The following is a 25,651-nucleotide window of genomic DNA, read 5'->3' as shown; positions in this document are numbered from 1 at the left end:
GAAGAAGAGGAGGAAGAAAGAGAGGAGAAGAGGAGGAGGGAGAGGAGGAAGAGAGGGAGGAAGAAAAAAGGAACAAGGGGAAGAGCAGGAAAGGGAAGAAAAGAAGGGGAGGAGGGAGGAGGAGAGAGGAGGAGGAGGGAAAGGAGAAAAGAGGAAGAGGAGGAAGAAGAGGGAAGAGGAAGAAGAAGGGAGGAAGAGGGGGAAGGGGTAGAGAGGAGCCAGGACAAGAGTATGGTAGGGGAATGCCAGGGGCAGCCGGAGGGGAAGCCAGGCTTGCCCTCCCCCCCACTTAGGGCTGGTGTCAGAGGAAGGAGCGAGCCTGGAAAGCTCCCAGCCCCCAAGGTCTCCCTCACCTTGAGAGTTTCCTTCTTGGTGACTTTGGCTGTTGGGGACAAGGACTCTCGGTCAGACCCATTGCAGAGCCGGTAGTCATTGTTCTGCGCAAAAAGAGGTTCAGAGGCGCTCAGATGGCGCTCAGACAGTGCTCGCGTGCACTCAGGCGGCGCTCAAACAGCGCTCGGGTGCACTCAAGCGGAGCTCAGGTAGTGCTCAGGCGCTTGCGGCTGTTCTCGGGCCTTGGAGGAAGCGGCCCCCGCGGGGGGCGAGCAAAGACATCAGCGCCTCGAGCACTGGGCTCCCCCCTCTCCCCCCGCCCCTGCCAGTCTCCCCCTCAGCCCCAGCTCTTCAGCTGCTGCTCGGGAAGCTCAGGACTTCTCTGGGGACGATGGCACCGAGTCAATGTCTCCTCAGGCTCGACCTGGTCCTCCCCAGAGCAGGAAGCGCCCCAAGGGCCCAGCCTGAGTCCAGTTGTTCTTGTGTTTTGGTGGGGGAGGGGCCGGGGCCTGGAGTCAGCCCCCTCCCCGTGTGCCCCTCCCCCATCCTCCGGCTGGGCGGGGGCTCACCTGCAGGGTTCTGGTCACGGACACTGGCGTCGGAGGCACTTCATCCTTCAACAGGGGCACACCATTGGTGCTTTCCATGTCCTTCCCTGCAACAGGAGGGAGCCAGTGACACCTGAGGGGGGGTCCCCAACAGCCCCTCCCCCAGTGCCCCCGTGGGGGGAGCCTCTATCCAGAGGCAGGCGGGGAGGGGGAAGCCGGGCCCAGAGGTGGGGCTCTTGCCTCCCAGGGCGGGGCTACCCTCTGGCCTTGGGCCACTCAGTTGCCATCCTGTCACTGCCCATCCTGGAGTGTATTCCACTCCCGTATCCCTGTTTGACAGGGCGGTAAACTGAGGTATGTGAGAGAGCATGTGGTCCCACCATTCTGGAGAGCAGTTTGGTTCTGTGCTCAAAAAGTTATCAAACTGTGCATCCCCTCTGACCCAGCAGTGTTTCTACTGGGCTTATACCCCAAGGAGATACTAAAGAAAGGAAAGGGACCTGTATGTGCCAAAATATTTGTGGCAGCCCTGTTTGTAGTGGCTGGAAGCTGGAAAATGAATGGATGCCCATCAATGGGAGAATGGTTGAGTAAATTGTGGTATATGAACGTTATGGAATATTATTGTTCTGTAAGAAACAATCAGCAGGATGAGAGGCCGGGAGAGACTGACAGGAACTGACAGGATGTTGAGGGAAACGAGCAGGGCCAGATCATTCTATACTTCAACAACAAGACTATATGATGATCAATTCTGACCGACGTGGCCATCTCCAGCAATGAGATGAACCAAATCGATTCCAGTGGAGCAGGAATGAACTGAGCCAGCGACGCCCAGGGAAAGAACTCTGGGAGACGACTAGGAACCACTACATCGAATTCCCCGTCCCTCTATTTTTGTCCCCCTGCATTTTGGATTTCCTTCACAGGTTAATTGTTCACTATTTCAAAGTCCAATTCTTTTTGTACAGCAAAATAACTGTTTGGACATGTGTACTTATATTGTATTTAATTTATACTTTAACCTGAACCCCAATCCCTGTTTCTTTAAAATGAGAGCTTGGGGGTCTGACCCACTTTTGAGCCACAGGCCTAAGAGGCCTCCTCATGTTTCTCTCAGAGCCTCAGTTTCCCCCCTCCCCCATCTGGGAGAGATGCTCATGGCCTGCCATCAGCACAGGAGGCCTGTGGTCCTTCACTGGGGGACTCTGCTTCTCATGGGGGCTTCCCCTCCGCAGTCTGGGGAGTCAGGAGTGCCCACCTCGGTCCCCCCAACGTTGTTCCCCCACCTCAGTCCCTCCCACCTCAGTTCCCCCCCCTCGCTGCCCCGTCCCCCCCCCCCCTTCCCAGCAAGGACAAACCTGGACTAAGCGGGTAGATTTCATGGTCTCCACTGAAGAAGAGGTTCCTAGTCAGTTTCCGAGGGTCAATTTTCTGGGGGGTGGAGGAAGGTGGACAGAGGGAAAACCTGCGCCGGAGAAAGTTCTCCTCCTTCATGGCGTGAGCTGTGGGGGTTCTCTGAAAGGAAGCGACAGCAGCAGTTCAGACCGAGGCTGGGGAAGCGAGACATTTCGTGCCCGCTGACTCCGAGCCCCCCGAAACCCCGCCACGGCCCACCGAGCTCGGGCTCCACGCTGGGAGAAGGCAAGGCCTCGGGCTGCCCTAGGAGGCAGGGTCCAGCTTGGGCCCGCCCAACTCAGCCCCCTCCGCCTCCACGGCCACCCAGAGGTCCGGAAGGTTCGGAGGTGCCTTTGGGGGCCCCAGAAGCTCTGATTTCCTACATGAGCCTCGAGTTCCATCCACTGTACTTTTAATGCTCCCTAAGCGGCGCCCGGCCAGGCACGCGATTCCCTCCTACATCGCCGGTCAGCTGCCCGGCCTCCATGAGGCCTCCAACCTCCCGAGAGCGCAGGACCTGAGAAGTCGCTCTGGACTCGACCTAGCTCTGGTCTAACTAGGAGCCACCATCTCCTCTCACTAGGCCTTTCCCCATCTGTAAAAGGGGAGATCGGGATGAGAGTGCTGGGAAAGCCCCTTCTAGCTTAACCTTCTATAACCACGCTTGCCCCTCGCTCCGTGTTTCCCAGAGTGCCCTGATCAATTCTTTCATTTTGTTCTCACAAGAACCCTGTAAAGGAGGCAGAGCCAGCCAGGATTGCTATTCCCACTTTACAGATGAGAAAGATGGGGCCCTCTGGGGGAGGACGGCTCAGTTAAGGCGAGACTAAGAGGTTCAATTTCACGGGAGAAAACACTTCCAAAGTCGGCCTTGCCCGCCCAGGATGGGCATAGGGAGCCAGCGGCTCTTGTAACAAAAGGCTCTGGAGCTTTTCGGGGACTGCCCCGGCCAATAAAAGTAGCCCCAAGGCCAAAGAGCGGCCCGCAGAAGCAACATGGTGGCTTGGGGAGCTCAGCTTGGGGGCCAAGTGGCCAGGAAGGGCAGTGAGTCTTCTTGTGCCCCGGTCAAGCCCCATCTGGACAACCAGGACCGGGACTCGGTGCCCTTTTGTTCGCTTTTTAGGGAGGACCACCCAGAAGAGAAGAGGAGGGGGAAGGGTTGTAAGTCTGCACCAAGAGGCTGCTCCTGCAGAAGGGAGAGCTAAGGGCAGTGTGATGGCTGTGGAAGATGGCACAGTACCTGGAGGACTCACGACAGACAGGATTAGGTGGTGATCCTACCTAGATCAAGAGGGCAGGGCTAGGTGTGTGCTTGTGTAGACAGAGAGGCAGGTGTGGGCTGATGGGGCTGCTTCAGGGTGGCTCACTAGAGGTCTTTGCTAAGAGCCTAGGGATCCACATGTTGGGTAGATCATGTCCTTGGGAAGAGGCTGGGGATCCATGTGTCGGGCAGATCATATTCTCAGGAAGAGGCTGGGGGTACATGTGTCAGGTTGATCATGTCCTCGGGAAAAGGCTGAGATCCACATGTCAGGTAGATCACATCCTTGAAAAGAGGCTGGGGATCCATATGTCAGATAGATCATGCTTTGGGAAGAGGCTGGGGATCCATGTGTCGGGTAAATTACATCCTCAGGAAGAGACTGAGGATACATGTGTCAGGTAGATCACGTCCTTGGGAAGAGACTGAGGATACATGTGTCAGGTAGATCACGTCCTTGGGAAGAGGCTGGGGATCCATGTGTCGGGGAGATCATGTCCTTGGGAAGAGATTGAGGATCCATGTGTCGGGTAGATCATGTCCTTGGGAAGAGATTGAGGATCCATGTGTCGGGTAGATCACGTCCTTGGGAAGAGATTGAGGATCCATGTGTTAGGTAGATCATGTCCTTGGGAAGAGGCTGGGGATCCATGTGTTGGGTAGATCATGTCCTCAGGAAGAGACTAGAGATCCATGTGTTGGGTAGATCATGTCCTCGGGAAGAGGTTGGGGATCCATGTGTTGGGTAGATTATGTCCTCGGGAAGAGACTGGGGATCCATGTGTTGGGTAGATCATGTCCTCGGGAAGAGGTTGGGGATCCATGTGTTGGGTAGATCACATCCTTGGGTTGGGTAGATCACATCTTTGCAAAGAGGCTGGGGATCCATGTGCCAGGTAGATCACATCCTTGGGAAGAGACTGAGGATCCATGTGTTGGGTAGATCACATCTTTGCAAAAAGGCTGGGGAATCCATATGTTGGGTAGCTCACATCTTTGCAAAAAGGCTGGGGATCCATGTGTTGGGTAGATCACGTCTTTGCAAAGAGATTGGGGATTCATGTGTTGGGTAGATCACATCCTTGGGAAGAGACTGAGGATCCATGTGTTGGGTAGATCACATGTTTGCAAAGAGGCTGGGGATCCATGTGTCAGATAGATCATGCTTTGGGAAGAAGCTGGGTGTTGTGTTCTTTTTTCTTCTTTAAAATAATAGGATGATGGTTCTCTCTGGGAGAAGGTAGGTTTCTCAGGGGAGGTTTTCTGGAGGCAGCCTTAGTATCAATTCAGATCAATAATTACCCCAAATGCAGCCAGCTGATAAAAATACAAATGTTTATTTTTCCTTCCAAGTTTTGTCTCTTTCCTTGGGCCAGGATAGATTCTTAGAGGCCCCTCTCTCTGCCTGGTTCCAAGAGCTCTTGCCGCTTTGTCCTTTGCTTCTGCCTCTGCTTTCTTCAGGCTCCAGAGCCAGCACCAAGTTGAATCTGTCTTGCCTCTGAGAGAGCCTTCTCAATCTTCAGCGCGGCTCCGACTCATGGCTTCTTCTGACTTGACGCTCTTCTCTTCATGTAATTTGGCTGAATTCTATCTGAGAGCCTCTGTCTGTATCTTATATATGAGAGAGAGGAATTGTGGGATACGAAAGAGAGGGATTATGGGTTTTCTCCCATAGTACTCTCTGACCCTAAGAGCTTCAAGGGAGGTGTGAATTCATAAAGTTATACAGTTTACTTTGTGAATCCCCCATACTTGTGAACTCCAATGAGTAAAGGCGTAAACACAAGCATTGTATCAATTAGTTCTACTTAGTACCTTGTTTCAGGTTCTGGCCCCAAACATCTTCTTGTAAGATCAGATCAATAATCTATCAACTCTAATGAGTTAGCAGTTTGTAAAGATTCCAACATCTCCCCCTTTCTTTTGTTAAGGTGTGGTCATGGGGGTCATGGGTATAGGGTGGTCATGACCTCCCTGATTTTTCAAGGAGGTGAGAACCCCCCCAAAAAGGTGATCACGTCTTCCCTGACACCTCAGGGAGATGAAAACACCAAAGGAAATAGGAAGTCAAATCAGATTAGCGGGTTTCTGAAGGGGCTCACTTGAAACAGCAAATCTAATGAGTTAGCAGTTTGTAAAGATTCCGACAGCTGGGGATCCATGTGTCGGGTAGATCATGGAGGCTGTAGAGTCAGCCAAACTGAGACCTGCTGAGGACCTAGCTTAAAAGGCCAAAGCTTCCCCCGGGACCATCTCTGGACGTCCTGATCTGACCTCCGGACCCAGAGGGCCCTGGAGGGGAAGCAGCACCTCCCTGATGTCATGGACCTCTTCCAGAACAAAGAGCAAACAGCAGATCCGGGGGGATTCTTGTTCGGGCACAGGGGGCCCTTCTGCCCCCTGAGATCTGAGGGCTGGCTCTCCTTATTGCTTGTGTGTTTAACATGATTGAGGGGGATGATGGGTCTAGACCCCTGCGTGGGTCGCAGGGCGACCCTGTGGGTGGGGATGGCCAAAGGGGACTGTGTTCTTGCCCTTCGGGCTCCTGGTTCTCCACTGAACACTGGGGAAGAGCAGACGGGAGGTGGGTGTCTGGATTCTCCGGGGCCCCTGGGCTCTGGGGACCGGCCTGGCTTACTCCCTCTTTGTGACATTATCCCCTCCACTGCTGAGCAAGCTCCTTTGTGACTCTGGCTCATCTGCTGTCACGCCTCTTCTACCTGGGACTGTGGCCCAGCAGCTACTGGGAAAGGAAGGCGAGGGGAGGGCTCACTCCGCAAACGAGAGGTTAGAACGCGCACTTGCAGGGGGGTGGCCAGGGCTCTGCGGCCGCTGGTCCCGCCCCCCGGGGGCCCCGAGGCTGGACCGCGCTCTGGCCTTGAGCTGGGGCCGACACAGCCGCAAGGTCCGGCCCAAGTGGTAGGAATGGCCAGAACATGAAGCACAATCAACCGTAAGTCCCCCCCCCACTTCCTCCCCCTTCCCCCCGATCCAAGAGCTTTGGGGGTTTCCCACATGACACCACTTTCTTTCCAGCACAGAGAACCAAGAGCGGATTCTCATTTTCAAGAGTCAGGGGAGGGGTCGCGGTCGCTGTGATGACCCCTAGAAGTGACAGTAGAACCTCGCCTGGATTTGGAGTCAAAGGAGGGGCTCAAATGCTGGCTCTCCGATGGTTTGAGGAAGGGAGGGGATTGGACTGAGAGGGTTTCTGACAATCCAAACGTTGTGGACGGATTCCCTCCCACCAAGGCAGGACTCGGGCCGGCGCCTTCCCTGAAGAAAGCGCCAAGTAGGGAAGGATGGAAGCGGGGATAAAGGTGTGCAAGGTGGCAGGGAGAGAGGGAAGAAGGGAAGGAGAAGGGGGAGGGAGGGAGGAAAAGGGGGAGGGGGAAGGAGGGAGGAGAGAAAAGGAGAGAGAAGGTAAGAAAAGGAGGGAGGAGAGAAAAGGAGGAAGGAGGAGGGAAGGAGGGAGAAGGGGAGGGAAGGAAGGAGAAGGGAAGGGAAGGAGGAGAGGGAAGGAGGGAGGAGAGAGAGGGAAAAGAGAAAGAGAGAGGGAGGAAAGGGTATTATGGCAAGAGCTCAGCATACCGGCAGCCTAGTCTGAAAGCAGAAATGACTAAAGTTGGTTAACTTAGGCTCCTCTCTGGTCACAGACAAGGCAGCATTGGTCAGACAGCCTTCTTCAAAGTAGGGGGCTGGGCCCTTTTGGCCCCCTCTGGTTGCCCCTTGATCACATTTCGTCCAGGTCCCATCTCTCTTTCTTCAACTCTGGGCCAATCCAAAGGGAAAAGGGTATCTGAGGTCACAATGGAGAGTCCCAGGACAGGGCTGGCCCCTTGGGGCTTGTGCTTCAGGGAGCCTGAGGCTGAGCCAGGAAAGCTGGGTTCCAGTTCTGGCTGAGGCGAGGACCTCCCTGTCTCTATTGGACTAGGACCCCGGCCTCTGAGGCCCTTCCAGCTCTGCTATTCTGTGGTCTTAGCAGGGGGGAGCTGGGACCTGCTGGACCTGGGGGAGCTGGGACCTGCTGGACCTGGGAGAGCTGGGACCTGCTATAGCTGGGAGAGCTGGGACCTGCTGTACCTGGGAGAGCTGGGACCTACTATACCTGGGGGAGCTGGTCAGAGCTGACAAGTCACATAAAGAGCCTGGGGCACAGGGGTGTCTTGAGGCTGGGGGCTTAAGGAGGGGGGAGGGCAAAGGCAGTTGGCAGGGTAAGAGTGAAGTTCAGAGACAGCTAGGGAGGGCAGGAGTGTTCAGGACCAGAAGAGAGGGAAGCTGGGGTGGGGCCAAGGGGAACAGTGAAAGGAAGAAACAAATCTGAGAGGCTGCAGGAAGCCCAGGAAAGGGGTGTGTCTGCGGGTGGGGAAGAGTGTGGTTGTGGGCCTGCTTGTGTGTGCTGTGCCCACCTCAGAAGGAGGGGGCTGCCAGGGGGAAAACCTCCATGTCTGAAGGTCCCCCATTAGTGCTTCCTCTGCAGCACTTGGAAGACTTTCCCATTCAAGTGCCCCAGTAAAATACAAACACCTTGGGCTGAGGGGCTGGGGGAGTGGGGGGTGGGCCCTTAGACATCAGACACTCATAAGCTTTTCAGACTCTCTCCTGGGGCCCTCAGTGGATAGCCTGGCCCTGAAGGAGCCCTGGGACGGCAGTGGAGATGAGCCAGGAAAAGGGGGTATGGGGGAGAAGCTGCCCAAGATGGACTTTGTCCAAAGCAGAGCTTTGCTGTGGGTTTATCCCTGCCTGGTTGTGGGCTCTCGAGAGGTGGGAGCTGGGGAAACTGAGGCCCAGAGAGAGGAAGGGGCTCCCTGACCCGGCTCACTGACTGGGCACCACGCATCCCCAATGCAATGGGAGTTCTTGCTGGTGACGGGACAGGAGCCAGAGTCCCTTCTTCCTCAGCCTCCCTTCCCATCGCCGTCGGCACTTCCCAGGCCCATGATAGTCGGGCCCCATGGCCCTTAGCGTCGCCAAATGCCCCCATGGCTACAGGGGCTGCCTCCCCCCTTCCCTTCCGGCGCCGGAGGGCACAGCCAGGCGGGTCCCCATGCACAAACAGAACCAAGAAGGATCTCTAGTTGGGTTTTAGGCGCTTAGAGGGGGCTCGGCTCAGGGGCTGCGGCCACTGCCCTTCCCTCAGGGTCAGTGAGGGCTGGACAGACCAGTGATGTCTGCCTCAGTGCCCCTCTCACTGAGTGGAAGCCCCGGGCTCTCAGGCGCCACAGGCTGGCCACGGTCGGGCCGGGAAGGAGAGCCCACTCAGCTGCCCATTCCCCTGGGAGGCCCCGGCCGAGCTGCCTCCCCGACACCTCGTCACGGCTCACCAGGTTCGGGCTGCGGCCTGTCCCTCGGAGCCCCTCCCCCTCCCCGAAGCCCAGCAGGGACATGTGTAAGAGACCTTGCCTTTCTGGGGGACGCAGAAGTCCGGAGGGCGCTCAGCATGCTCGCGTACGCCCTCTGCAGGGGAGGCCGGGGAGGCTGAGGTGACTCCGTCCTCATCGGGGGCGACCCAAGAGGCCCGGTGCGCTCGGAGGGTATTAATGAACATGAAGAGGGCACCGGGACTTTCGGGACAGCCGCTACCGTCTACGCCCCGGGCCAGGATTGGGCTCCAAATCCGGGGCTTTCCTGTGGCTCTCCAGCGGGAGCTCAGTCATTCACCAACACTCCTGCGCCCGCCCCGGATGTCCAGACATGTGTGTTTACTGATATGTGCATGTATCTACGGCCGGGGCACGGAGTGCTGGTCTGGGAGCCTCGAAGCTCGGGTACCCGAGTTCAAATCCAGCCTCAGACCCTTCCCAGCCAGGTGAGCCCGGGTGCCTCAGTTTCCTCATCTGTAACACGAGCTGGAGAAATGGCCAACCCTAGTATCTTTGTCAAGAAAGACCCAAATAAGGTCATGAAGAGCTGGACACAAGGGAAATGACTGAACAATACTGTATATATTACATATATGCATATGTATGCAGAGGGACATAGACACAGAGAGAGGCAGAGGGACAGAGACAGAGAGATAGAAACAGAGACACAGACAGAGATACAGAGACACAGAGACACAGAGAGACGAATACAGAGAGACAGAAACAGACAGAAAGATACAGAGATCTAAAGAGACAGAAACAGAGACAGAGAGACAGATACTGAGAGAGAACAACAGATAGTGACACAAAGATACAGTAAGACAGGAACAGAGACTGAGAAAGACAGAGAAACAGAGACAGAGATACAGAGAGACACAAAGATATATACAGAAGTAGAGATAGAGAGATAGAGACACAGAAAAAGATATATAGAGACAGAAACAGAAAGAGATAGAAATATAAAGAGATAGAAACAGAGACAGAGAGACAGAGATGGAAACAGAAACAGAGAGATACTGAAAGAGCAACAGATAGTGACGCAAAGGTACAGTAAGACAGAAACAGACTGAGAAAGACAGAGAAAAAGACAGACAGAGACACAGACACAAAGATAGATACAGAAATAGAGATAGAGAGATACAGAGACACAGAAACACACAGAGAGACAAAAAGAGATAGAGATAGACAGAGAGACAGATGGAAACAGAGACACAGAGACAGATAGAGAGAAAAGAGATACAGAGAGTGACACAAAAATACAGTAAGACAGAAACAGACACTGAGAAAGACAGAAAGAGACAGACACAAAGATATATACAGAAATAGAGATAGAGAGATACAGAGACAGAAACACACAAAGCTAGAGAGAAACAGACAGAAAGAGATACAGAGATATAGGGACAGAAACAGAGACAGAGACACAGATGGAAATAGAGAGAAAAGAGATACAGAAAGTGACACAAAGATACAGTAAAACAGAAACAGAGACTGAGAAAGAGAAAGCCAGACACAGAGACAGATAGATGGAAACAGAGACACAGAGACAGATAGAGAGAAAAGAGATACGGAGAGTGACACAAAGATACAGTAAAACAGAAACAGAGACTGAGAAAGAGAAAGCCAGACACAGAGACAGAGGGACAGATGGAAACAGAGACACAGAGACAGATAGAGAGAAAAGAGATACGGAGAGTGACACAAAGATACAGTAAAACAGAAACAGAGACTGAGAAAGAGAAAGCCAGACACAGAGACAGATAGATGGAAACAGAGACACAGAGACAGATAGAGAGAAAAGAGATACGGAGAGTGACACAAAGATACAGTAAAACAGAAACAGAGACTGAGAAAGAGAAAGCCAGACACAGAGACAGAGGGACAGATGGAAACAGAGACACAGAGACAGATAGAGAGAAAAGAGATACGGAGAGTGACACAAAGATACAGTAAAACAGAAACAGAGACTGAGAAAGAGAAAGCCAGACACAGAGACAGAGGGACAGATGGAAACAGAGACACAGAGACAGATAGAGAGAAAAGAGATACGGAGAGTGACACAAAGATACAGTAAAACAGAAACAGAGACTGAGAAAGAGAAAGCCAGACACAGAGACAGATAGATGGAAACAGAGACACAGAGACAGATAGAGAGAAAAGAGATACGGAGAGTGACACAAAGATACAGTAAAACAGAAACAGAGACTGAGAAAGAGAAAGCCAGACACAGAGACAGAGGGACAGATGGAAACAGAGACACAGAGACAGATAGAGAGAAAAGAGATACGGAGAGTGACACAAAGATACAGTAAAACAGAAACAGAGACTGAGAAAGAGAAAGCCAGACACAGAGACAGAGGGACAGATGGAAACAGAGACACAGAGACAGATAGAGAGAAAAGAGATACGGAGAGTGACACAAAGATACAGTAAAACAGAAACAGAGACTGAGAAAGAGAAAGCCAGACACAGAGACAGATAGATGGAAACAGAGACACAGAGACAGATAGAGAGAAAAGAGATACGGAGAGTGACACAAAGATACAGTAAAACAGAAACAGAGACTGAGAAAGAGAAAGCCAGACACAGAGACAGAGGGACAGATGGAAACAGAGACACAGAGACAGATAGAGAGAAAAGAGATACGGAGAGTGACACAAAGATACAGTAAAACAGAAACAGAGACTGAGAAAGAGAAAGCCAGACACAGAGACAGAGACAGATGGAAACAGAGACACAGAGACAAAGATACAGTAAAACAGAAACAGAGACTGAGAAAGACAGACACAGAGACAGAGAGACAGATGGAAACAGAGACACAGAGAGACGGATACAGAGAGAGAAAAGAGATACAGAGAGTGACACAAAAATACAGTAAGACAGAAACAGAGACTGAGAGAGACAGAGAAAGAGAAAGACAGACACAGAGACAGGGAGAGGAACAAAGAGGATGCGGACACAATGACGTTCTTTAAGCCTGATTACACGTACTAAGCTTAGGTCGGGCCTGGCTTGAGCTGCCCACCTTAGCGGGGGCTCTCAGTGTTGCCGTTCACTAAGTCCTCACCTGCTCTCAGACAAGCCGGTGCCCCCTCCATTGAGCTGCACTCCCAGTCCCAGCCTCCAAGGGCACTGACTGGGCCCAGGGGCTTAGAGAGCTCTGGGCCGGACACCAGGGATAGAGAAAGTCGGGAAGGGGCAGGAGGAGCGGGACTGACCATCAGGGAGGGAGAGGGGGAGTTTCCTGCGGTCTGAGATCTGGCGCTGGGCGCCCTGGGGAGCGGCAGATGCGCTCCAGCTGTTTCCTGGGAAAGCCTCCCCAGGTGGGCCCGATTGCCACCTTGTTCCTCCCTTCTGCGGGTCCTAGAACATTCTGGTCCCTTCTCCCCGTGTCTGTCCCAGTGTCTGTGTGGCGTTCCCAGTCGGGAGCTTGGGTCCCCCTGGAGCTCCGGGCAGTGGCAGAGCCAGGCTGGGCCCCAGGTCCTGGCTGACCGGCCAGAGCTCACTGACCCACAGGCCCCAGGAGCCGCCTCATTGAGTCCCCAGCCGCAAGTGAGATGGCCAGACCAGGACTATTTAGGGCTACTAGTGCACAGTAGGCAGCCGGGTTAAGGGACTCCTCGCACAGGCACTACCTGTGGGCTGCTGACCCAGGCCCACGCTCTGGGGGCTCCCTACTGACCCCTTATCCGCTGCTGACTCATGCTGACCCTGTGGTCCGCCACCTCCCCACCCCCAGACAAGCCGCTGCTTCTCCGCCTTGATTCCAAAAGCTGATTTCTGCAAAGCCGGGTCAGACCTGACGTTTCTGGGGATCAGAGTTCCTCTTCTGCTCCTCAGCCCAGGGTGGGGGGCAGCCTGAACCCTGACCCTTGGTCCTCTGGGTCAGCTCTCCCCTAGCTCCTGTGCAGCATGAGAACGATGCTTTTGCCCAAGTCATTTGTTTCGAAAAGCTCAACAATCCAAGGACAAGGACTTGAATCTTGGGCTGCTTTTTCTGGGGAGGCGTGAGCCCTTCCAGGACTTTGGGAAGCTCCTCGTCCTTTGCTTTCCGTGGGTAGAGCATGGACCCAAAGTGACCGCTTTCTCTCTGGGCAGGCTCAGTCAGTCAGTCAACCAACACAGACCAGCCTCCGAGCTGAGGTTTGACAGGACTTGTGCAGGAGGGTGGGGCCAAGCCCAGGGAGTTGGGAGGTGGGAGCGCTGACATCCCCTCACCCAAAGTGCATGGGTGGGGCTGGAAAACATATTTGCTGGTCTCTGCCAGGGCACCTGTGAACTGAGGCCACAGTGGGCTCCTGCGGTCTCGTCTCCTTCCCCACGTGACTGTTTTCTTCCCCAGTTCTCCTTGCCACCACCTCCAAAGTCACCTCTCCCCTTCTATGCAGGAGCTGCCTCCTCAGTTTCTCGGCCCTCTCCACTACATCTACTAGAGAGAGAACCCCTTCATTTCTCGGCCTGATACTTGGGGGGGTTCCCATGTATCAGACACTGTGCTAAGACTTATGGATACAGAGAAAAAAAGGCACTGCCCATGGCATGCTCCCAGTGAAATGGAGAAGCCCAGTGTTGCCCTCCCTCACGGATCCCACTCAGCGTTGCCCTCCCTCACGGACCCTCGCGCAGCGCTGCCCTCCCTCACGGACCCTCGCGCAGCGCTGCCCTCCCTCACGGACCCTCGCGCAGCGCTGCCCTCCCTCACGGGCCCTCGCGCAGCGCTGCCCTCCCTCATGGACCCTAGCGCAGCACTGCCCTTCCTCACGGGCTCTCGTGCAGCGCTGCCCTCCCTCACGGACCCTAGCGCACAGCGTTGCCTTCCCTCATGGACCCTAGCGCAGCATTGCCCTCCCTCACGGGCCCTCGCGCAGCATTGTCCTCCCTCATGGACCCTAGTGCAGCATTGCCCTCCCTCATCAGCCCTCGTGCAGCGTTGCTCTCCCTCACGGACCCTCACGCAGTGTTGCCCTCCTTCACAGGCCCTTGTGCAGCGCTGCCTTCCCTCACAGACCCTCGCACAGCGCTGCCCTCCCTCATGGGCCCTAGCGCAGCGCTGCCCTCCCTCACTGGCCCTCGTGCAGCGTTGCTCTCCCTCACGGGCCCTGCTCAGCTTGAGCCAACTGGACCTCTGAGCTTGGCAAAGTGCTTCCTGACAATACACATGTATTAAGTACCTACTATGTGCTGGGCACCGTGCTAAGAGCTGGGGATACAGAGAGAGAAAAAGGCAGATCCTGCCTCCAGGAGCTTCCAAGATGGAGGCAGACAAGTGGGGTGAGATGGCCCTGAGCAGGGGAGCCGGCTAGAAGGGAGAGGCTCCCACTTAGAGGTCTGTAGTAGAAGGGAGAGAGAGGCACATTACCTCCTTGGACATAAACATCTCCATAAATGCCGCAGGCAGTATTGTTCCCATTTTATGAGGGAACCGAGGTCACAAGTCATTAAATGACATAAATCTTACGGCAATGTTGTCCCCACTTGACAGAAGAAGGAACTGAGCGCTTGAGCCATTAGCCGGGGTTACCCAGCTGGTACATGCCTGAAGCGCTCCCCAGCGCCCAGTGCCCGCTCCCCAGTGGACATTTAGCGTTGTTTAGTGATTGCCCGTCTTGCTGATGTCCATGACCCAGTCCCTGGACCCTCCTGGGAAGCTCTGGATGGCAGGGCAGTGGGTAGCCGTGGTTATGCCCTCGGGCAGCTCATGCCCACCTGGGCATCCTGGCTCCCATTTCTAAGGCTGGGACAAGGACAGTTACTGAGGATGAGGAAGAACGGACGACTGCCACTACAAGCCCATTATAGAGTCAGAAAGACCGAGGAGGAGGGCGGGAGTGGGCTGGCTCAAGGGGCCAAGATGCCAGTGTCTGTCCATGGGGGAGTCCCCCCCCACGTTCCCCTCCCACATCCTAGATGTGTCCAGAAAAGTGAATGAGAGAAGGCCGAAGTGGACATGCTGCCTGGGTGGGTGATGGACAGGAGGGGGGACGCCCCATGGGGCGCCGCCTCAGCCCGGAAACTCAGCCCCAGCGTGTGGAAGGCCCTCCCCTGGGACTCGGCCAACGGTGCTGTGGGGAGCGGAGTCAGGAAGTCCTGCAATGTCCGGAAGGACCACAAGGGGCCGTCCCGCAGCCAGTGATGGGCAGACCAGGACTATTTAGGGCTACTAGTGCACAGTAGGCAGCCGGGTTAAGGGACTCCTCGCACAGGCACTACCTGTGGGCTGCTGACCCAGGCCCACGCTCTGGGGGCTCCCTACTGACCCCTTATCCGCTGCTGACTCATGCTGACCCTGTGGTCCGCCACCTCCCCACCCCCAGACAAGCCGCTGCTTCTCCGCCTTGATTCCAAAAGCTGATTTCTGCAAAGCCGGGTCAGACCTGACGTTTCTGGGGATCAGAGTTCCTCTTCTGCTCCTCAGCCCAGGGTGGGGGGCAGCCTGAACCCTGACCCTTGGTCCTCTGGGTCAGCTCTCCCCTAGCTCCTGTGCAGCATGAGAACGATGCTTTTGCCCAAGTCATTTGTTTCGAAAAGCTCAACAATCCAAGGACAAGGACTTGAATCTTGGGCTGCTTTTTCTGGGGAGGCGTGAGCCCTTCCAGGACTTTGGGAAGCTCCTCGTCCTTTGCTTTCCGTGGGTAGAGCATGGACCCAAAGTGACCGCTTTCTCTCTGGGCAGGCTCAGTCAGTCAGTCAACCAACACAGACCAGCCTCCGAGCTGAGGTTTGACAGGACTTGTGCAGGAGGGTGGGGCCAAGCCCAGGGAGTTGGGAGGTGGGAGCGCTGACATCCCCTCACCCAAAGTGCATGGGTGGGGCTGGAAAACATATTTGCTGGTCTCTGCCAGGGCACCTGTGAACTGAGGCCACAGTGGGCTCCTGCGGTCTCGTCTCCTTCCCCACGTGACTGTTTTCTTCCCCAGTTCTCCTTGCCACCACCTCCAAAGTCACCTCTCCCCTTCTATGCAGGAGCTGCCTCCTCAGTTTCTCGGCCCTCTCCACTACATCTACTAGAGAGAGAACCCCTTCATTTCTCGGCCTGATACTTGGGGGGGTTCCCATGTATCAGACACTGTGCTAAGACTTATGGATACAGAGAAAAAAAGGCACTGCCCATGGCATGCTCCCAGTGAAATGGAGAAGCCCAGTGTTGCCCTCCCTCACGGATCCCACTCAGCGTTGCCCTCCCTCACGGACCCTCGCGCAGCGCTGCCCTCCCTCACGGACCCTCGCGCAGCGCTGCCCTCCCTCACGGGCCCTCGCGCAGCGCTGCCCTCCCTCATGGACCCTAGCGCAGCACTGCCCTTCCTCACGGGCTCTCGTGCAGCGCTGCCCTCCCTCACGGACCCTAGCGCACAGCGTTGCCTTCCCTCATGGACCCTAGCGCAGCATTGCCCTCCCTCACGGGCCCTCGCGCAGCATTGTCCTCCCTCATGGACCCTAGCGCAGCATTGCCCTCCCTCATCAGCCCTCGTGCAGCGTTGCTCTCCCTCACGGACCCTCACGCAGTGTTGCCCTCCTTCACAGGCCCTTGTGCAGCGCTGCCTTCCCTCACAGACCCTCGCACAGCGCTGCCCTCCCTCATGGGCCCTAGCGCAGCGCTGCCCTCCCTCACTGGCCCTCGTGCAGCGTTGCTCTCCCTCACGGGCCCTGCTCAGCTTGAGCCAACTGGACCTCTGAGCTTGGCAAAGTGCTTCCTGACAATACACATGTATTAAGTACCTACTATGTGCTGGGCACCGTGCTAAGAGCTGGGGATACAGAGAGAGAAAAAGGCAGATCCTGCCTCCAGGAGCTTCCAAGATGGAGGCAGACAAGTGGGGTGAGATGGCCCTGAGCAGGGGAGCCGGCTAGAAGGGAGAGGCTCCCACTTAGAGGTCTGTAGTAGAAGGGAGAGAGAGGCACATTACCTCCTTGGACATAAACATCTCCATAAATGCCGCAGGCAGTATTGTTCCCATTTTATGAGGGAACCGAGGTCACAAGTCATTAAATGACATAAATCTTACGGCAATGTTGTCCCCACTTGACAGAAGAAGGAACTGAGCGCTTGAGCCATTAGCCGGGGTTACCCAGCTGGTACATGCCTGAAGCGCTCCCCAGCGCCCAGTGCCCGCTCCCCAGTGGACATTTAGCGTTGTTTAGTGATTGCCCGTCTTGCTGATGTCCATGACCCAGTCCCTGGACCCTCCTGGGAAGCTCTGGATGGCAGGGCAGTGGGTAGCCGTGGTTATGCCCTCGGGCAGCTCATGCCCACCTGGGCATCCTGGCTCCCATTTCTAAGGCTGGGACAAGGACAGTTACTGAGGATGAGGAAGAACGGACGACTGCCACTACAAGCCCATTATAGAGTCAGAAAGACCGAGGAGGAGGGCGGGAGTGGGCTGGCTCAAGGGGCCAAGATGCCAGTGTCTGTCCATGGGGGAGTCCCCCCCCACGTTCCCCTCCCACATCCTAGATGTGTCCAGAAAAGTGAATGAGAGAAGGCCGAAGTGGACATGCTGCCTGGGTGGGTGATGGACAGGAGGGGGGACGCCCCATGGGGCGCCGCCTCAGCCCGGAAACTCAGCCCCAGCGTGTGGAAGGCCCTCCCCTGGGACTCGGCCAACGGTGCTGTGGGGAGCGGAGTCAGGAAGTCCTGCAATGTCCGGAAGGACCACAAGGGGCCGTCCCGCAGCCAGTGATGGGCAGACCAGGCCTCCGTGCCGCCAAGGACTGAGCCATAGAGGCCAGGGCTGCAGCACCGCACCCCTTGTCGACCTGCTGGCGGCCCGACCCCAGAGCCCGGCCGCCTCCCCGGAGCAGAGCAGCGGCGAGGGGAGGCCGGGAGCAGCTCCGGGGGCGGGCCGGGGTCCCGGGGCGGTGAGCTCATCTCACAAAGCGGGCTCCCTCCCTCTGGGGAGCCACGGGCAGGAGCTCTGGAGATCCTTGGGGGAGCTGGGGGGCTCTGGGGATCCTTGGGGGAGCTGGGGGGCTCTGGGGCTCCTTGGGGGAGCTGGGGGGGGGCTCTGGGGCTCCTTGCGGGCGGCCCCAGACTGCACGAGGACCCCAGAAGCCCCGGGGCTCTCTCCTCCCTCTGCGTCAGCTCTTGCCTCTTGCCCCTTTTTCCGCGAGCCCGGCAGACAGGTGGACAAAGTTTGCTGACCACCAGCCCCCCTCTCGGCCCCCCTGCGGTCACGGGCCTCGGCGCCCACGCGCAGAAGTTGCCGCCCCCAGCATGGCTGACGTGGCCACAGTTCCTGGCATGCCTGGGCTCACTGCAGAAGGGAAGGGAGGGGGCTTGTTGAGGGGGCAGAGCCGTAGGCGAGGGTGAGCTTGGGTCAGGGGGTGGGCAGGAGGGGGCCGCTCTCCTTGGGGTCTTGGGGACGGAGCTGGGCGTGCGGTGGGGGTGCCGAGCCCTGCCGGGAAGGGCCGGAGCGGGCTCTGGGATGGGCGGCTCCCTCCCCCGGCTCTGTGGCGGAACGGGCACGTAGGCCTGGCTGTCGGGACGGTCTGACTGCCCACAGGATGTGGCCAGGAAGCGGCTGCTGGCACTGCCGCCTGGCACGGCGAGGGAAGCTACAAACCCAGAAGGAAGGGCCTGCGACAAGGCCACCATTCCCCACACGGATAAGGGGCCCGGCTCCCCCACTCCAGCCCGGCCCTCCTGTCATCACGTCCTCCCCTCCTCTCTGGGTCTCCCTCCGCCTTCCCCCTCCACCCCCTGCACCGTAGGAAGGACCAACCACAGATCACTGACTCCTGGGGGCATCTGGGAGACAAAGCCCGCTGCCATGTCCCTGGGGGCCCGAGGTGCCCAACCCCGGCCACTCCCATCTGGAGGCCCCGACTCTCCTCCACGACGCCGTGAGGATTTCTAGCCAGGGAGGAGCACGGCCACCAAATGCCTGGAAGTGCCGGGGGCCTCGGCCAACCCTTGGGCCTGGAGACAGAAAGCTGCCCGCTGGAGCTGCCCTTCTCTCGGGGCAGGTGACCTGATGGGGAGCTCCTCCAACCGCCGCCATGACCCAGGCCCCGAGGGGCCCCTGGGCCGTCCCTTCCACCCTTCTCCGTGTGCCCCGGCCACCTCTGCCCTCCTAGGGCTGCTCACTGTGGCCTAACATTTGCTTCCTGCCAAGCAGCGGGCAGTGCCAGGTCATCAGCAGGGGAGAAGGGGCCGCTAGGGGAGGGAGGGGGAGCTCCTGAGGACGGCCACAGGGCCCCAATCGAACGGGAGTGTGGAAAAGGGGCGATTTGGGCTTTGGCCCTGCTCAGTTATTGGGCCCGGCCACCCTGTTCTTGTAGGGAAATGCCCCTTGGGACTGCAAGGAGGGCAGGGACAGCCGAGTCCAGGGCTGGACACGCAGGGCGGAGGCCCAGGACCGGTCCGATGGCCGACTGAGGGAGGTTTCAGGCCCGAGGGCACTTCTTGAGGACAATTAGGGGATCTTCAGGGAGGAGGGGGTTCCTGTGCTCCCCCCTTTCCCAGGCCAGCCAGCAGAGGCCGGACAGGATGCCAGCCCAAGTCTGGGCAGGGGCCGGAATAAGTGGAAAGCTTGAGCCACCCTGATGCAGCCTGGGAAACTTCTCCCCCCAGCTCTGATGGAAAACACCTCTTCTTGGCGGCAGCGGAGTGGCTGTTTCTCTTTTCCCGTCAGCCGCCCATGCGGAATGGAGGCCAAGCGGGCGGGACCAGCCTCTACCCCATAATAACTGAGGCGCCCGGGGGACCCCGGAGACACGACTGCCGACCCCTCCTCCTTCAGGAAGGGAAGCTGGGGACCCAGAGTGGTGGGGAACGAAGCCGGTCCTGCCCTTCGAGGCCTAGGGCTGCAGTCCAGGCTTGCTCCCAAAGCCCGCCCAGAGACCCCAGTGAGGGCATCTTGCCCCGTGCCCATGAGCCAGCTGGTGATCAGGCGCTGCAAGTCACGGGGTGCTTCAGGCCCGGGAGAGCTCCGAGAACACGCCGGCCCCTCCCTGCCCCTCGGGGGCCTCGGTCTGCACCCCGGCCGTGCTCACCCAGGGCGACCGGGCCTCCCAAGCTTTTTCCCTTTATCGTTGTTCAGAAATCAGATCCTCTGGAAACAGTGACGGAGGAGAAGCGAGCGTGGCTCTGGGCTTAGCTCCAAGTCCAGGCCTCCCCCCACCGCCGGCCCCCCCTGGCCAGGGGCCACACTCCAAGGCTGATCTCCTCCCCCTCTCCCTCAGCAGGAGGCCATACTCCAAGGCTGATCCTCTCCCTCTAAGGGAGCCTCCAAGGCTAGCCCCTTCCCCCCACTCCCTGCTGGCCCACCTTGGACAGGGGCCACACTCCAAGGCTAGCCCCCTGCATCACTGGCCCACCCCGGCTGGGACCACACTCCAAGGCTGATCCTCTCCCTCTAAGGGAGCCCTCCAAGGCTAGCCCCTCCCCCCCCCTCCCTGCGGCCCACCTTGGACAGGGGCCACACTCCAAGGCTAGCCCCCTGCATCACTGGCCCACCCCGGCTGGGACCACACTCCAAGGCTAGCCCCCTGCATCACTGGCCCACCCCGGCTGGGACCACACTCCAAGGCTAGCCCCCTGCATCACTGGCCCACCCTGGCTGGGGCCACACTCCAAGGCTGATCCTCTCCCTCTAAGGGGAGCCCTCCAAGGCTAGCCCCTTCCCCCGCTCCCTGCTGACCCACCTTGGGCAGGGGCCACACTCCAAGGCTAGCCCCGCCCCACATCATTGGCCCACCCCAGCTGGGGGCCACACTCCAAGGCCGTCCTCCCCGTTCTCGCTCCTCTCTGGGCCTCTGCCCAGCTCAGCAGCCACTTCTAGAACACCTCCTTCCTTGACACCATGGATGAAGCTCTTGGGGGGAGCTAGTTCTCTGGCAAGCCCCTGACACCTGGGGGGAACAAAGGCCCAAACACTCCTCTGCGGTGCCCCCCAGGCCCTCTCCTCAGCTCCATTCTGGAGGATTCCCTGTAACCCCCTCCACAAAAGCTGGGGAGCAACTACAAGGCTGGAGAAGACCAGGGTTCGAGTCTTCCTCCCCTTATGCGCCACGTGACCGGGGGATCCAATGTGTCAAGAAAAGGAAATCTCGGCATCCGGGAGCACCTACTTTGGGCTGGGGTGAGGACAGAGGAACTGAACATGAGGGGGGCCCACCGTCAGGGGGATGACCTTCTGAGGGGGGAGGAGGCAAGGGAATGGCAGCCGGCAGGGCGTCTGCAAGTCTATGAGGAGGGCTTGGTCTCAGCTGAGGCAAGGGGGAGGGCACCTCGCTGGGAGGCAGCAGCGGGCCTCAGGGGTTCGGGGCGCACTAGCGGGGAATTCTGGGAGGGGAGGAGACTGCCAGAGCCATTGTGTCCCCTGATAAGCAGTGGCTGCCCCCAGCGGGGGTCCAGCGAGCGAGAGCGCCACTCTTCGGGGGCACACCTGCGCAGAGCAGGGCTGAAGCCGTCCCACGCTCCCTGGGCCCAGGCAAGTCGAGAGTGGGCGGTCCCGACAACCTTGGGCTTCCAGGAGCCCCGAAGTCACGGCACCTGCCTTAGTGAGGGGCCTCTCAGAGGAACAGCAAGGGCTCGGCGGGCAGACCCCGGGGATGAGCCCCTCTCTACCTCAATAGCCAGAATGGCGTCGCACCTGAGAACAAGAGCTGGCCTCCCGTTACTGAAGCCCACCACTGAGGGGGAAACCCTGCCCCCAGAGGAGGAGGCGGCCCCTTCCATGACGGCGTGAGTCTCGTGGCTGGCGAGCTCTGCCCAGTGTCCGGCCTCCATCTGGCCTGTCCAGCCCCCAGAACCAAGGCCTACTCTGGGCCTCCTTGACCTGGGGGACTCTTCGCCGAAGTTCTGGGGACCCCATCCCACGAGCCCCAAGGAGGGACCTCACCGGGTGGTTAGGGGTGGGGCGGGCCCCAATCCACCCCTCCTGAGCTTGTCGGCCCGGCCCGGCCCAGGGGAGCCCCAGCTCCTGCTCCCTCTACCTTTGCTGGCACGTCCCCCGATCTCTGTTCCAGAGAAGGCGGCTAGCTAATGCTCCGGGCTGGCGGAGGGTCTGCCTGCAGCCCCGGGTTAGCCAGCAGCGGGCCTGCAGATGCTCCTGGAGGGCACCCCCTGCTGTGGGGCAGCAGCAAAGCCCACCAACTGCCTGGGCGAGACTGCCTGTGGCGGGGACAATGACCTGGAGATTCTGGAGGCTCTAGTTCTCCCCTACTTGTTCTAGAAGCCAGCGGGGCTCGCTCCTGCCCCAAATCCAGGCCTCAGCAGGCCCCTCACAGAACCAAGTCTGGAAAGAGCCTCTCCTCCAAGCCCCGTCTCACAGACACCCCAAGTGTGACAAGCAGGAGATGAGCCCCTGACCCCGGGACTCCAAATCCAGTGCTTTTGCCCCTTAGGGGGCCCCTTGCTCCTTGAGTCTGGCTTCCGCTTCTGTGAGCGCCCCCCAGCCCACCTGCTCCCCCTCTCCAAGGCTAGCCCGGCCTGCGCCACTCCCTGCTCAGGGCTCTGGTTTTGGTCTCCAAGAAGGGTGCTGCCTTCAATGAGAAGCCGGAGGCCCAGAGGCCCAGCCACACCCCGGGCCATCCCACTCTTGCACAATTCCCCTGGCATCTGGAACGTTATCAGTGCCCAAAATAATTTTCCTCGGCACAAGAAGGGGTGCCCACGGCCGCTGCTGGTCCAGGGCCTCAGTAATGGGGGTGCTGGCAAAGAGTGGCACTCAGAGCATGCTGGGAATGGCCAAGGCTGGCCCTGAACCCAGTTATCTGAAAATCCTGGGCCCGGCTGCTGGGGGCTTGGCCAGTCAAGAGGCTTCTTTGCATGAGCAGTGGGCCCGGGGCCGCCAGAGCTACATCCCTGCAGCCAGGTGTGGGGGCAGAGAGCTGCAGGAGGCTGGGCCTGCAGGAAGGAAGGAGGGGGGCCTGCCTGGGAGAGGAGAGCAGAGGCAAGAAGGAAGGAGGTGGGCCTGCTTCAGAGGGCCCTAGGACCTGCTCCTAGACCTGGAGCAGAAGTGCCCTCAGAAGCCAGAGCCCAACTGAGGCCCAGGGAACAGAGACAAGTTTTGAACCCAGCACTCTGGGAGCCAGAGCCATCTGTTCCTTCTTTCCCCGCCTCAGGCCAGTTTCCTCTTGTGTAATAGCACACATTCTAGTCTCATGCATCCAACAGGTATAACCAGTCTTGTTATCCAAGGGAGGCCGCAAATTCCTGGCCCTTGGGTGGTAGCCCTGGATTTGAAGTCAGGAAAATCTTAATTCAAAAGTGGCACGTCGTTTAACTCTGCCTCAGTGGCATCATCTGTAAGATGGGAATAATCATAGCCCCCAGCTCCCAGTGCTGTGAAGACCACAGGGTGTCTTTGTAAAAACGCTTGGTGTCCTTGAACCCCACCCACCCAAACAAACTATAGCTATTCTCCCCAGCAGCCCTGACCATGCCCTTCAGGGCCTTTGCATCCCTTTGCAAAAGGAAGGCGCTAACAAGACTTCCCTTCTCTGTCTTACAGTCCCAAGTGGCTCACTCTGGGGCCAAGGACAGACACAGAGGGTACGAGACAGGAAGACCAAGTGGCCACGAACAGCCCGTTCCCGATGCTCCCGGAACAGGGAGAGCTTCAGGCCATCCAGCCGGGGGGAGGCAAAGCCAGGGCTGCCAGGCTGAAGCCCATCCTGGTGCGCAAGCAGCACGGAGAAGGGTGTGGAGATGAGGCCCTGGGGGGAGAGTCTAAAGGAATGGCACAGCATGGGCAGAAGCCAGAGGGCCAGGAAGGGGCCTGAAGCAGAAGAGACCCCTGGGACATCCCTACTAGGATAACGGGGAGCCTTCCCCCAAAATGCATCGGTCCTCCTGAAATCAGTAGCAGTTACATGGACTAGGGCCGGGAGGCCAGCTACCTGGGGGGCTGGGGGCGGGGCGTGCCATCATGGGGACACAGGGGACTGAGAGGGCAGGAGAATGGGAGGTGCCTGGACACCCCAGAACCGTGGGAGAAGGGGTCAGGCAGGCCTGGGCCCTGGATGATCTAGAAAGCTTGCTGTTTTCACAGGGAGGAGGGAGCCTGAGGCTGCTTTTGGCTGCTGATCCAAGCTGCAGGCTCCCCAGGAAGCAGGCAGCAGGGGCCCTGGAGGTGTCTCAGAAGACGAAAGGACTTCCTGAAATCCTCCAATCCCTAGGAGAGCCAGGCCGGCAGCAGCTCCCCCCTCTCCTTGGAAGGCTGTTTAGGGGTGCAGACTTCTCACCATCAAACCCTGCCTTGTGCTTTGCAAATTTAACTGTTCTTTGTTACAAAGGCTGGCTCCCTGGGGGAAGGTGGTGGGTGGCTGGGAATGTGGCCCATCGAGAAACCCTTGGAAAAAACAAAGGACACCCAGTTCCCCACGGAGAAGGGTCAAAAGACCCGGACGGGCAGATTCCAGGGGAAGAAATCCAAGTTTTCTACAGCCAAACCCCAAGGATCCAAATCACCAAGAATGCCAGAAACGCAAGTTTAGGCAGCTCTGAAGTTGCCCGTCATTTTGGTTAAGGTGACAAAAAGAGAAAATGGCCTTTAGGAGGCATTTGGTGGCGCAATTGCCAGAATGTAGGGCTTAGAGTTAGGAAGAGCCGAGGTCAAATCCATCCTCAGACAATGACTAGCTGTGTGAGCCCGGGCAAGTCCCTTAGCCCATGGTTGCCTCAATTTCCTCATCTGTAAAATGGGGATAATAACAGTACCTCTTTCCCAGAGTTGTTCTAAAGATCAAATGAGACCAGAATTGTAAAGCTCATGTCCTAGCAACAATATAGAAGTATCTTTGGCATGATTTCACATCTGCAATGAATATTATATTACTTGTCTTCTCAATGGGTGAAGTGTTTGTTAGAGGAAGAATTTGGAACTCAAAATGAATGTTAAAAATAAAAAAATAAAATGTTCTGTCAAGTTAAAAGCAAAAAGTGACTATATATTAGAACATAAAAACCCCCACAACCAAATGCAAAAAAATTAAATGCACCCTTTTCAGATCATAATGCAACAAAATTATATTCACGGTAATTGATTACGATGAATTAGAAACAAAATAATGCTAAAGAACGAGCGGGTCAAAGAACAAATTATAGCAACAATAAATTTCATTAAAGAGAATAACAATGAGATCATACACCAAGATTTATGGGATGCAGCCAAAACAGTACTTAGAGGAAAATGTATGTCTTTGAGGCAGCTAGATGGCATAGTAGATAAAGTACCAGCCCTCGAGTCAGGAGGACCTCAGACTGGCCTCCCTGGAAGAGTCACTTCAGTCTGTTTGCCTCAGTTTTTGACTAAACCTTCCAGTAACTTTGTCAAATGGGATCACAAAGAGTCAGACACGACTGAAAACACAAGGACAGAAGTGGATTAGAGTCAACATTCTTTTACCTACGACTTTACAATAATATCTCAAATCAAATCTTGGAGTTTCAACAAAAGATGGGGAATGGCCTTATCCTGGCAGCAGAAGTGTGTTCTGGCACGGCTGAAGCCTGTCTTGAGCTTACAGACTGGTGGCAAAAGCAGCTCAGGGAGGGCATGTGACAAGAGATCAGGAAGAGATTGCTAGCACTGGGTGCAGCTGGCACTGACTGGTAACCGTATTACCTACATGCCGTGCCAGGACACAAGGCAGCAGGGCCTTATCTGCAGTACCAAGCACTTGTGGCTGCAGAGGAACCCTTCCCAGATAAAGACCAGAGTGCAGACTAGGAGAGCAGTGGCTATATCTCACCCAGGATCACCCCTTGGAAGTGCTGAAATAGTACAGACCCCAGAATTGACTCT

At 57.1% G+C, this 25,651-nt stretch overlaps 1 protein-coding gene across 5 annotated transcripts in view; it reads right to left on the bottom strand.

Annotated features, from left to right (window-relative positions):
• Positions 1-25,651, bottom strand: part of OSBPL5 (oxysterol binding protein like 5) — a 73,899-nt gene that overhangs the window by 28,122 nt on the left and 20,126 nt on the right. For 2 of the 5 annotated variants that reach the window (XM_051964834.1, XM_051964832.1), the window contains exons 2-4: positions 2,243-2,399; positions 903-988; positions 354-437 (exon numbers count right to left, since the gene is read on the bottom strand). In XM_051964834.1, the coding sequence (XP_051820794.1) occupies positions 354-437; positions 903-988; positions 2,243-2,378 (306 nt within the window). In that variant the 5' untranslated portion in view covers positions 2,379-2,399. Of the gene's footprint in view, positions 1-353; positions 438-902; positions 989-2,242; positions 2,400-7,131; positions 7,251-8,943; positions 9,079-25,651 lie in introns of those variants that run through there. The other 3 variants (XM_051964830.1, XM_051964831.1, XM_051964833.1) reach the window with 3 other exon arrangements.

The sequence above is a fragment of the Antechinus flavipes genome, chromosome 6 (genome assembly GCF_016432865.1).
Source record: "Antechinus flavipes isolate AdamAnt ecotype Samford, QLD, Australia chromosome 6, AdamAnt_v2, whole genome shotgun sequence".
Taxonomy (NCBI): Eukaryota; Metazoa; Chordata; class Mammalia; order Dasyuromorphia; family Dasyuridae; genus Antechinus; species Antechinus flavipes.
This window is presented reverse-complemented; position numbering and strand designations above follow the sequence as displayed.